The 12,646-nt window shown below is 35.9% G+C and overlaps 3 protein-coding genes across 4 annotated transcripts; all 3 read left to right on the top strand.

Annotated features, from left to right (window-relative positions):
* Window positions 1-6,206: 6,206 nt before the first annotated feature.
* On the top strand, window positions 6,207-8,619 carry LOC110429485 (polyprenal reductase 2-like). Of its 2 annotated transcripts, none has more exons than XM_089782486.1 (6): window positions 6,207-6,474; window positions 6,583-6,932; window positions 7,356-7,652; window positions 7,981-8,059; window positions 8,140-8,211; window positions 8,299-8,619. In XM_089782486.1, the coding sequence occupies exons 1-6, from the start codon at window positions 6,265-6,267 to the stop codon at window positions 8,401-8,403; spliced, it is 1,113 nt and encodes a 370-aa protein (XP_089638612.1). In that variant the 5' UTR covers window positions 6,207-6,264; the 3' UTR covers window positions 8,404-8,619. The 2 variants fall into 2 exon arrangements, with proteins under 2 accessions (XP_089638612.1, XP_021301225.1); XM_021445550.1 differs by having other exon boundaries at window positions 7,356-7,590; window positions 7,961-8,059.
* A 241-nt stretch (window positions 8,620-8,860) lies between these two features.
* Window positions 8,861-10,356, top strand: LOC110429486 (V-type proton ATPase 16 kDa proteolipid subunit). The gene is made up of 3 exons (XM_021445551.2): window positions 8,861-8,994; window positions 9,096-9,381; window positions 10,015-10,356. The coding sequence occupies exons 1-3, from the start codon at window positions 8,916-8,918 to the stop codon at window positions 10,145-10,147; spliced, it is 498 nt and encodes a 165-aa protein (XP_021301226.1). The 5' UTR covers window positions 8,861-8,915; the 3' UTR covers window positions 10,148-10,356.
* LOC110429483 (uncharacterized) lies at window positions 10,309-12,579 on the top strand. Its single transcript, XM_021445549.2, has 2 exons — window positions 10,309-10,857; window positions 11,261-12,579. Exon 2 carries the CDS (start codon window positions 11,264-11,266, stop codon window positions 12,497-12,499), a length of 1,236 nt encoding a protein of 411 aa, XP_021301224.1. The 5' UTR covers window positions 10,309-10,857; window positions 11,261-11,263; the 3' UTR covers window positions 12,500-12,579.
* Window positions 12,580-12,646: the final 67 nt, after the last annotated feature.

The raw sequence follows: 12,646 nt of genomic DNA on the forward strand, positions 1-12,646 counted from the left end.
AAAAAAAAAAAAAAGAAAGACAAAAATATATATCGTGAAGGGCAGCAGCCTTTGATGAGAAAGGAACCCCACTTCCACTTTCAGTTTTGGCCTTTTCCATCATCTTACCTTCTTAACTTTGGCAATCTCTTTCTGAATTCTTTTCGTTTTTAATCTTTTTAAAAAAATTTTATGAATATTAAAAATTTAATTATCTGTTTTAATATAAAGAAATCATTTAAAAAAATTAAGTATTTTTGGATATCTTAAAAAGAAAAGATGAAAAAAGGGAAAAAGAACCGGGGAAGTACAAATTAATTAAGTTAATTTGGTTTAAGTTACTTGATAGATATAATTGTATCTTTTTAATGATTAAGATTAGAGAAGAAAATTATTTTGGGATAATTTTTTTAATTTCAAATCTGAGTATTGGACGGAATAAGTGTAATAATTAGTTACACATATAAATCGAAGAAGGAAAAAAGTTGAATATAATATTCATATATTATACTATAAAGTATGGATTTCGCTAATCCACAAATGAGGATAAGATAGACTAAAGTTATTTTAGGCATTGCATATGGTAATTAAGACTTAGAGAACACATTAACTTTCATTAGCTAGGCCTTTCCAAAGCGATGACGTGATCCGATAATTCTTTGATTGATACTAAGTCACTATCATGACAAAAGGTTTACCGTCGGTGTAATTTATCTCTAAATTAATAAATAAATAAATGTGTAAGTCATGACAAAGAAAGATTTCATAGATTAATGAACTTAATTCTATAATATTGAAAGTTTATAAAGATTGGTCTATTCTACATGCAAGGTCTTTTGAGTGTATCAGGTGGTAACTTGTAATTATTACCGATAGCTTTCTTGCATGCCATTTTCCTCTAAAGAGATTATAAGTATAAGATTATAAAATATCTTACAAAAGCTTTGTATAAATTAAAGATAATTCTGATAATATCCAATGTGACTCTATTTTTTTTAATCATCAATTTATTATGTTTAATTTGATTTACCTAATTTTTTTTAAAAAAGAATTGATTCGAGTTTACTGTCATGAACTATTTAGTTGTAACAATCATGTTGCAACATTCTCATTTACTTAAAAACAACCCAAAAAAATAATAATTTTTCATAAACAATCTAACTGCAGACTTAACATGATATTTATATTATAGCATTCTCATTTTACTTTGAAACAACCCAAAGAAACAATGACCTTTGGATATACAATACTTAATCCCCCATTTAGACCTCTTATCATAATCCATCTCAATAGACGGACTTTAGTTGAATCTTGGCATAACTTAGTATTCACATTTTACCTTGTCAATGTCACAATAAAATATTTCAATTAGCTAACAAATGTTGAGGCTTAAACGTTCTACCAGACCATGATTACTATAGACAGCAAAAGGACAGGGTCCTCCAAAGTCTTTTAAATCTCGTTATAATTGACCTTTTTTGGAAACTATTTCTCCCTCCTTTCCTTTTCTTCTATTCACCTGTCCAAACCCAATTTGAATTGTTCTTCAAAATCCCATAATTCCCACACAATTTTGGTTACCAAAAAATATATACAAATATATATATATATTTCTCCAATTATTTCGAAAATGACTGTCCAAGCTACCAGGCCCTCGAATCAATACTTCCTATTTCTTTCTTTCTTTATTCTTTTTTCCATTGCATTCACATGTTTAAATCTTACCAAACTTCTAAGATTTGGTCTGCCTATGTGCTAAACATTTGTCTCTTCCAAATAATATATAACATTAAATAATTTTTTTTCAAGGAAGAAAAATATTTGCTATTCAATAATTGCCTAAGGAAAAAAAGATGGTCTATAAACTTTTTGTTTTGGTCCCCGGTAAGAATATACACAGAGGAGAAAGCCGAATAATTTGTACCCAAATTTAGCATAAATATGACACGTGCCACATGCTTGATTCCAAACTACTCATCATCTTTGTCTAAAGTTAACCAAAATTTCAAGCCTTATATACCCATGCGCCCATGCGGTTTTCCATGGAATCATGCATCTTTTCTTCTTTTTTATCTTGGCCTGCATGCATTTTCTCACTTAAATCATCGAAACTTAATAATCTTATTTTATTTAAATTAACCTATATATATTTATATATATGAAATCGTAAATACTGCACGTATATTAAATTAATTTTTTTTTAAAAAAAGTAATGCTTTGGTGACATGTACGTGTTCGCATACGATACATTCATAGAAAAGAGAGGGGTAAGAGATGAAATATGGGAAAAAGAGGGAGCTGGGGAAGCTGGGCTACATGGTGGAATGGCTAAGAGAAGGGGATTACGCGTAGTCCACGTAGGACGGTGGTGGGTCGGCCGCGGTCTCCCAATCATGCGGCGGACCGCATCATTGAACTCATTAGACACCCTCCTTGGGGACCCCACCCACCACCAAAGCTTGGGGCGGTGAACCCAAAACCAACGTTTCTCTCTCTCTCTCTCTCTCCCTCTCACAGTTTAACAACAACAATGATAATCCTATTAGTAAGTTATAAAAATTGGGCAAAAAAAAAAAAAAAAAGGAAGAGAATGTGGAGATAAGAGTTAGCGTAACCAGCAAAAGGAAGATCCATGGGGGGTCCTTTCAGGATCTTTTAACCCCTTTTTGACATCGACCACCCTCCAAACTCTCTCTCTCTCTCTCTCTCTCCTTCTTCTCTCTTTCTCAATCCTAGAACAACACCTTACCCTTCCCAAGTTTTCGTTTGTTACAAAGATATTTTTCCCTTTGTTGACAGTGGTTGGTGAAGAAGAATAAATCAACAAAAAAGAAGAACAAATCAAAGGGTTTTTAGCCAAACTCTTGAACTACACTCATAACTCAAGAACACACTCTTCCACTCTTTTCATTTCCAAGGTGTGAAGCACAAGCTTCTTTCAAGGGACATCAACCATGATTGCACCCCTCCCTTGTAGGCATTAATTCTAACATTTGTATCGACAATGAAATTTATATTTATATTTATATATATATATAGAAAGAGAACAAAATACATCTACTTTTTCTAGACTTTATAATGCATTTTTTCCCTAAGGAGACTATGGTTGAATATTTCAACATCGTTGGGTGGAAATTGGGGAAAGAATATATATTTTTTCCCATAACTTTTCTAGATTTTTTGGGATTAATAAAATAAAGTCAAATTATCTTCTTCTTTTTACTTTTATCAGTAATATGTCATTCTATGAGATGATGATTGACCATCATGTGGAATTAGAGTGGATATCCTGTGCCTAATTTATACATTATTACCATATTTTTGAAAAAGCTACTCTGATTGATTGAAAACTGCACCCAACAACAGTTTCTGATCTCAAATGGTGTTATATTGTTGAAACCAGGGGGGGTTCTGATATTTGCATCATTTGTGAGAGAATGATATAGGTGAAAGAGGAGTGTTGAAGGTTGAACAATATTTCAGCTTTCTCCTTTTGGTGTATCACTGAAGAAAACACAAATTGAAAACAATAATATATACAACTATAAAGCAATGACAGGCGGTTCAGATTTTCAAATGATGTCTCTTTCAAGTTTCAATTCACAATCACTACAAATCCAACATCCAGGCTTTAGGAAATGGAAGCTGCTGACAGGAAAAGAAGAAGTAAAGAACCCCATGAAGCATGAGGGGGGAGAGAAAGAGAGTCCAGTCATTCTGGGAACTTCCACAGGCACATGTTTGCACAACCTTTTATTATGTGTCAGGTGTTCATTGGTTGGCCGCCTGCAATGTCTTTCCAGGTGGACACACCCGCAGGGGGATTACAATTACTACAATGGAGGATGATTTCTGAAGGATAGGCCATTAATTAGTCCACATTTTCCCTCAACAGGGTTGAAATCGAATGGGGGAGGGAGGAGGATATGGGCCATTGATTGGGAAAGAATGGGGGAGAAACAGATGCCATGATAGCCACAGGTGAGCTGAAGGGGGGGTCCTGTGTGTGATGGTGGTTTGCAAATGGGATTGGGGCTAGCTCCTCCCAATTCTTATACATATTTCTTGTGCCTCCTGGTTCATGATCAGAGTTTTCATGGGGTCGCCAATGGGGAGGGGGTCCCAACTCACATCGAGTATGGCGCGTTTGCATGAATTGACTTGCTAGGTCTGTTTGCTTATGTTGCACAGACAGAACTCTCTTTGGTTTCAACTGGGTCTTCTAGAGACTAAACTTTTTTTTGTTTGTCAAAAAGGTTTGATTCTTGTTGCCTAACCTTTTTCCCTTCTTTATTTCAATTTTTTTAATAAGCTTTTGATTAGACCCCCAAATATAAAAATAAAAAACAAATAGTATATCATATATACATCACTATATTTACAACTTGTCTATTTAAATCTCTTTTAAAAACTTAATTATTTCTTCACCAAAATCAAAATTTTTATGTATAAAATAATCATAATTGAGTCATTAATCTTTAGACACTCTTTATAAATATACTATTGAAATTTGGCTTTTTTGGGTAAATTTCACTTAATCTTCTTGTGGTGTTAACCTTTTTAAAATAGCACATTGTGATTTTTTTTCCAATTAGAATCATGTGATTTTCTTGTTTTATATAATTAAAATCTCGGGGATCACTTCTATTCTCGTAAGAGATTAAGAAATTAATTTTTTTAAATAAAATTATCAAAATACTATTAATTTAAAATTAACATATTTATTTATGTTTAAGAGTATTTTTATAATTCTATAAAATAAAATTAATAGTCTAATTTTTTGTGGGGAAAAAAATTAGAAAAGATATCTATTGGGTTTTACATGAAAAAATAAGAACTTACAAAATTTAAAATTATAAAAGTATAAACATAGTTTATCTTTTTCTTTTTCTCTAATTCTTGTTTGTTGTTCAATTTACTCGTGTGTTTTTTGTTTTTTTTTTTTCAAGTGTCGGCAGATAAGTGAAGGATTACTCCTCACATTTGATCAAAAGCTTTTGATCATTTTCCATTAATAGGTTTTCTCTGTAGCTTACTTGCCTAGCTCTAAAATGGATTCGAAGCCATCATTATAAAGCAAAGGCGAAATGAGGCAATCTGGCATGGTGATGATACATTTTCCATGGTGAAAATTCTCTATATGTAATCTTCCACATCTCCCCCATTCTCCCCCACTATACGAGTAAGCTCATTTCAAATGCTATAAGAACAAAATGGACTCGTCACGAAAAGTTAAGTATCAGCCACAAATAGAATGATTACACTTGGATGGTTTTGTCCACATACTCCCCCAATAATTATTTCACCATCGATGCCTTCTTCAGGTTTTCCTTATGCATTTACTTAGTCCTGGCCCCCAACCCTCCCTACTTGGCTCGAGAACCCATGATTTCCCCAAGTGAACGTGTGGCTCCATGTCCATGGCTTTGTTTCACGATAACGATTAAGAAGAAGTCGAGGTTAATCATCCCCAAGTTGTTTTCATTATAACAATCCGATCAATAAGTACAAAGGATGAAAGGGTCGTAAAAAAGGTCGACCCCTTTTTGTTTTTTGTGTTCTACAAGTTTTACTCAACACAATGATGGAAAGTTAATAGGAATCATAAGGTTAAACAACATCCCTTTTATCCCTAAACTTAATCAAATTGCATTAGATGTTAAGCATTCGTGCACGTTTGATGAACTCTAATCCAATGAGGTTCAAGGTTATTGGGGGATACATACAAGTACTTTTCTTCATCACTTTGCTTATGAGCCATTATGAATTTGAATAGCATGAATCTTCCTCTCGTGCATTAATTTGCATGATGTTCGAAGTTTATAAATGAATTCAACTTTTTAAGTCGAGAATTTTTTTTATGTATATTTTATCAGTATAAAAAAAAGAGATTTAGATTCGATATTTTTATAATGTGTTTTTATATTAAAAAAATTATATTTTTTAAAAATTAAAAAATGAAAAAGAGAAGACTACTCATGACCCACTGTGTATTTATAGTGCTACATAGAATAGACATTATTTATTTATTTATTACTTTGGTAACAATATTTGGCATGATTAAGCAGGCCAATTTGCTTCACTTTTCCTCTAAGAGCCCAACTCAGGATTTTAGCCTTTCTTTTAGATTCCTGGCCCAATTTTTCTGGGTTCAACTACAAGCCCAACTGTCCGACCCACGTTTACAACCTCCTCGCCACGTCGTTCCAGCTCACGGTTAACAAAAATACATCCTCGTTTTCTCTGATTTGAGTCTGTTCGGTGGCGTCTACAACTCCGGGGAGAATGGAAGTGGTTGGAGTTTTGATCGAAGCTTTTTCTTTGCGGTCAATGGACACCATCAAAACATGCTTTATTTGGCTTCTAAGGGCGGGATGGGTAGCCGGGACTCTTCCTCTCCTCATCGCTTCGCTTCCTTCTTCACGTCTCGGTTCATTTCATACCCTTTTGCTTGGATTTGCCAAGAGGGGAAAGATTATGCCATCTTCGTCCCATGTAAGACCCAACTTCTTTTGTTACCATCTTTTGAGAGAAAAATTCCCATCAAATTTCGTTGTTTCAAACAATTGTTTGTCTTTTGTCTTGGTTTTTGTGATAGTGTAGAAGTTCACAGTTCCTCAGAGTTTCTTTCTACACTTTTATTTGTTGGCTGTGGCTTGGACAACAGTGTTGTTAATGGGAATTTGGTGGTTTGCATACAAAGTTGCTCCTTTAAGTGTTGAGTCATTGAGCTACTCTGCTGCTGCTAGTCACTTAACTGGAGGCTTTCATGTTTTTTCCTTGCACAAGTCTCGGCTTGCCTCGGCTGAAGACAGATTCAATGTTTGGAAGTCTGTGTTCTTGCTGTTGTTGATGGAAATTCATGTCCTGAGGCGACTTTATGAGACCCTTTTTGTTTTCAACTACAGCTCTTCTGCTCGAATGCACATTTTTGGATACTTCACTGGTATTTGGTGAGTTTTTTCAGCACATTTGATAAGTTTAATTGCTTATGGATCGCCATTTTTGAATTATGTGACTCTTTGTTGATTAAGGCTGGTGAAAATTAGTGTACTTATCAAAAATCAGTATAATTGACAATATAAAGAATGCGAAAGGTGGTAATAAGAAATAGAAGTTCGTACTTAATATGTTTCTGTTATTGTTCTGTATTTTCTTATGATGTTTGGATGTTATATTTGGAAGATTGACCATAGTTATGTGACTTCATTTTGCTGACAATGGTAATGGTAAGTTAATGCACGAGCATGATTATTTTGTGCCCTAATTTCGAGGTCTCTTTAATTTCTACAATTAAAAATCTTAAATTTCCTTGTAAACCTGGTTACCAATGTAGATTGTATTTAGTTCTGATTGTGTGATGATTGCATTGGCAGTTTTTATATAGCAGCACCTTTGTCACTCTGTACATTTTGTGCACTAGAGGTTGTTAATTTTGCAGCTGATCAAGTGGCTGAATTTAATGTCGAAGGCCAAGAAATGCTGTCAAGTACAGATTTTGATTTGTGGGGATATGTCAAGCCTATGACAAGGCTTGGATGGTGCCAATGGGCTGGTGCTGCTATATTTGCTTGGGGATGGCTCCATCAATATTTTTGTCATGCAATTCTTGTAGGTTTTTTCTTCTCTTTTAATCAATTGCTTGACCTCTCTCGAACTGAAAAATCCAGGACGTTTGAAAATTTCAAAACTTTACAATCTAGATGCATCCTTGTGTCCTGATTTTGGGGGATTAAATGAATTCAATGTGGGGAAACTGATATTGATGGTTAGTTTTAATATCCAATGTTTAGGTTAATTCCTTTGGATTTAATTGTTTTTAATGAGATTGTGAAAATAAAAGCTATATTAATGTTTAAATAAGATGGGTTGAACACAGGATTCATTTTTTTTTTTTCGTAACTTGTTTGGAATGAAACAAAATGATCTTTGGCTTGTATCTTATGCACATCCATATGCTGATCTTCTGGCTTTTAATCAGGGTTCACTTAGAGGACATAGAGATCAAACAGTTGAATATGTGATTCCACATGGTGATTGGTTCAACATCGTCTCAAGTCCACACTATCTGGCTGAGATGGTGACTCTCTCACACAGTTGCTGTCTATATTCCTTGGTTCCTGTCAAACTTCTGACTGTTAGTTCTTTGCTTCTGTACAGATAATATATGTCGGTCTATTGGTTGCAAGTGGAGGAACTGACTTCACTATATGGCTACTCCTTGGATTTGTGGTACTCTCTACTCCCTTAATCACATTCCTGAACTATGCAAAATGTTGGACTCAACACTAAATAAGTCATTTGCGGTGACTGTTTCAGGTGGCTAATCTTGCATTTGCTGCAGCAGAAACTCACCGGTGGTACCTCCACAAGTTTGAGGACTATCCACCTGACCGGTGGGCCGTTCTTCCATTTGTTTATTAGTTCCCAAGATACAAAGTTTTGTATAATTTTGTAAGCCAGTTAGCTCTAGCATAGTCTGTAATTCCTTTTTGTTTGATAACCAAAGGTTACTGAAATGTACAGATGGTTATGTGTTTTATATTAACTGGAAAAAGAATTCCTACCATTTTCCCAACCCAAATGAAAGAGAAGTGGTGTTCAGCATTATCATCGAGCTTTCTTGGTCCAAGATACTAGCCAATGAGCCCCGGAGCAACACTAAGATTCTCATCTTCAGCCCAAAACTGGCACAAGACACGTCTCAGTGTTTGAGCCCATGAAATATAAACCTGTCTTCTGCAGCTCAAAACAGGCCCACGACGCGTTTTACTTTGTTTTTTTATGGTAATGGCAATGGCACTGTCACGTTGGTCCACTAAGGCATTTCGTAGTTCCTTCTCCTTCTCTCTCGTCCTCTGTTCACTGAAGAAATCCACGGTTCAAAGTTTCCCAAATCTCGTCAATTCGTCGGTGAATATTTTTGGAGAACGAAAATGTCGTCCACGTTCAGCGGCGATGAAACTGCACCCTTCTTCGGCTTCCTCGGTGCCGCTGCTGCCCTCGTTTTCTCCTGTAAAACCTAACCCTAACTTCAAAATTCGGCCCCAGATTTTCAATTCTTGATCTTTGCTAATTTCGCTTCCTAATTGGCTTGTTTCTTTTTTTGTTTTTAGGTATGGGAGCTGCGTACGGGACGGCGAAGAGCGGTGTTGGAGTGGCGTCGATGGGAGTGATGAGGCCAGAGCTGGTAATGAAATCGATCGTCCCCGTTGTTATGGCTGGAGTTTTAGGTATTTATGGGTTGATTATTGCGGTTATTATAAGCACTGGGATTAACCCGAAGGCCAAATCTTACTACCTTTTCGATGGCTATGCTCATCTTTCCTCTGGTCTCGCTTGTGGCCTCGCTGGTCTCTCTGCCGGCATGGCCATCGGAATCGTCGGTGATGCTGGCGTCAGGTATTGCTTTCTAATTGAAATCTTCTTTACTGGATTCAAATTTCATTCTTTGTTCTTGTACTGTATAGATTTATTAACCGATTAACATAGCAAAATCTGTAATTCAGACTAGTGATCATCCGTATTGGAACAAATTCTTTGAGGTGATTTAGTATTAGGATTTGGCTGCAAATTATAGAAGTGCATTGATATTCTTTCATAATAACTGTGAGCATATGGTTGGCTTTTTACTTACAAATTCTGATGAGGTTATAGTGGTGTGGGTATATTTGAACCTAGTTTAGTTGGAGTTTTACTTGTTACATGAAATGTAGTTTATTTCGATTAAATTCAAGTGTTTAGAATCTATAGAGATTGAAGCATTGAGAAAGAGAGAAAGTTACTTTCAAAAGTCTTGCTGACTCTTACAGAGAAGTTTGGAATTGTTGCCAATGAATATAGATGGTACTTTCATGGATTGCATCCAATTTACTACTGGTAATCATTGTTCTTTTCTCTGGGTTACTTCCATGTATGTTTATGTGCATTATTTTTAGTGTGAAAGGTTTTTTGCTTCATCTTCAGTTTCTAGATTCATTCCAATTGCGAGAATGTGCCTCGCTTGATTTAGTTCTTCTATGCATTCATTTGCAGGGCCAATGCCCAACAGCCAAAGCTTTTCGTTGGAATGATTCTAATTCTCATTTTTGCCGAGGCTTTGGCTCTGTATGGGCTCATTGTCGGTATCATCCTCTCTTCCCGAGCTGGTCAGTCCCGAGCAGAATAGAGTGCAAGGTTCTGAGACTCGGGGTTGTTGCTAGTTGGCATCACTTGGTTGTCTCCGATTCATGCCACAAGCGTATGCAGTGTGAAACAATTTATCAAGTTGCTATCTCGAACTCATTCATGAATTTATCGATAAGCAGTTCTATGCTGTTTGTATAAGTAGACGATAGATTTAATTTGAAATAAATCTTGTTTTAACATTTTTTCGTATCTATTGCTGTACCCTACGTGTAGGTTCAATGAAATGCAAAGACCATGTTTATGATACTTCATGTCAGTTATGTCTCTCGATCATCTTGCCAGTGGCATTGCTGTAATGAAGTTCTACTGTCAGCTTCCCCATCTTGAATATGTTGCTTGTTTTGGGAAAGTAATACTACAGAAATAATCTTCTATCTTGTTCAAAGATGGTAAAGATTTTAATTGAGAATCATATACTCCTAAATCTAAAACTTTAATAAGGAATGGAATATAATTGAGCAATAAATAAATATAAGGAAAGAATGAGTAACATAAAATTTCCTTGTTTTTCTGAATCAAGAATCAGAATCCTTGATTTACATTCCATGATTGTAATGAGAAGAATATTAGAAAAAGTAATTAAGGGGAAACCCTTTCCCCTTATAAAAATGTAGAGAGAAACTCCATGGCTGTTCTTGTATTGAATTGAATGGAGAGGTAGCCCCGAGGCGGCCGGTGAAGAAATCAAAGGTAATTCCCTTTAATTTATACCAAGTCACTATGATGATGATGCCTTCTTGTTGATCTTTTTTTGCCTTTATTGTTCTTCTCTCTAAAACCAATAATGCCATGAACAATGAGTTTTCGCCATGTATAACTCCATTACCGTCACTCTTTTGCATAAGTTTTGGAGGTTTTAGATTTAAGGAATAAAGCAAAACCTTAAACCTATGCAACTATGAAGATGAACTTAGCATGAAACATAAATCCAAATGTCTGGGATTCGATTTTCTGCCTTGGGTAGTTAGATTTAAAGTTTAGACAATACAAAGATCTTACGAACATAAATTCGAATTTGACAATGTATCACTTTTCCATATTTTGTTTTATGTTAATTTATTGAGTTTGATTCGTAAAATTTCGTGATTATCAGTCGATGGCTCGAGGAAAAATGATTATGAAATTTATAGAGAATGAGAAGGCTCGAGCTACAACACTTAGGAAGCGAATGAAAGGATTGAAAAAGAAGGCGTACGAGTTCTCCGTCCTTTGCGACGTGAAGGTATGCATGATCATTTTTGAACCCAAGTTGAAGGGCGGCCCTGCCAAGGTTGAAGTTTGGCCCTCAGATCCTGTTCAGGTTAAGAGCATCGTCGACAAATACAAGATTGAGGTTGCCTCGGATGCGCAAAAGAAAATCTCTAGCTTATATGATTTTTTCAACGTACGCAAGAGAGGGGTTCAGAATGAGGCAGCCCAAGTACGCAAAGCAAATTTCAAAGCCAAGTTTCAAACATGGGATGATCGTATCGAAGATTTCTCCCCTGAACAAATTGCATCTTTTCTTACGAAACTTGATTTGAACCTTGAAGTTGTGAAAAAGAAGATCACGATGATGAAGGGAGATGACTGGAATCATACGCTCTCAGCTAAATCGAGGATTGTAGGTGGTTTCAATACCCAATCAAGGCCACACCCTTCTGATGGCATCCCTGCATCCTTTCATCCTAAGAATCTAAACCATTCTGAGAATCACATTCAAGTTCATGCCCCTGTAATGATTCTAAACCATCTTGATCACGTTCAAGCCTTTGCTCGAAAGAACTTGGATTTTGGAGTTAGCAGGGAGCAGCCTCCTGTCCCTGCAAAACCTCTCAACATACAACTACCTTCGCATTCACCTGCCGATGAGGCTTTGGTTAAGCTTTCCCTCAGCCTGAATCCCATCGAAAATTCGATGAATCCTATTGATAAATCGCGAAGGATGTCGATGATGAATCATCTTGACTTCAGACTTCAATCAGGGATTGCCTCTAGTAGCAGCAAGATACCGAACAAGGTGCTGTACAATCCCCCGCCTTCGCTCTCTGTTTGTCATGATCCAAGAATCGCCATGCCGAGCAATGTAATGTTCAATTCACCCACAATTCCAGTTCTTCATCATGATCCAAGGACAGCCATGCAAGACGACGTGATGTTCAAGGACCCTAGGGCATTCCAAACTCGCTTCTACGTTCCATCCATGCAACCAGAGGCTGTTCACAGTGGGCAACAGCTGATGATGCCGCTTATGTTTCCTCAAATGCATCCCTTTCAGTTCACTGATTTCCACCTTGACATCAATGAATATGAGATGCAAAGCAAGAAACAAAGGCTTCAGATCATTGGGTAATTTCAGTGTTTGATCATTTCAGAATTATACAAAACTTGGGTGTTTTGGAGTTATTTTAGTCTCCTTTATTTTGGTTTTTATCCAACGTTATGAATTAATTTGCCTTTCATATTAGATCAGCATGTCCTAAAATTCCAAATATTTATA

The sequence above is a fragment of the Theobroma umbraticum genome, unplaced genomic scaffold, assembly GCF_002168275.2.
Source record: "Theobroma umbraticum cultivar Fairchild unplaced genomic scaffold, ASM216827v3 scaffold_44.0, whole genome shotgun sequence".
NCBI classification, from domain to species: Eukaryota; Viridiplantae; Streptophyta; class Magnoliopsida; order Malvales; family Malvaceae; genus Theobroma; species Theobroma umbraticum.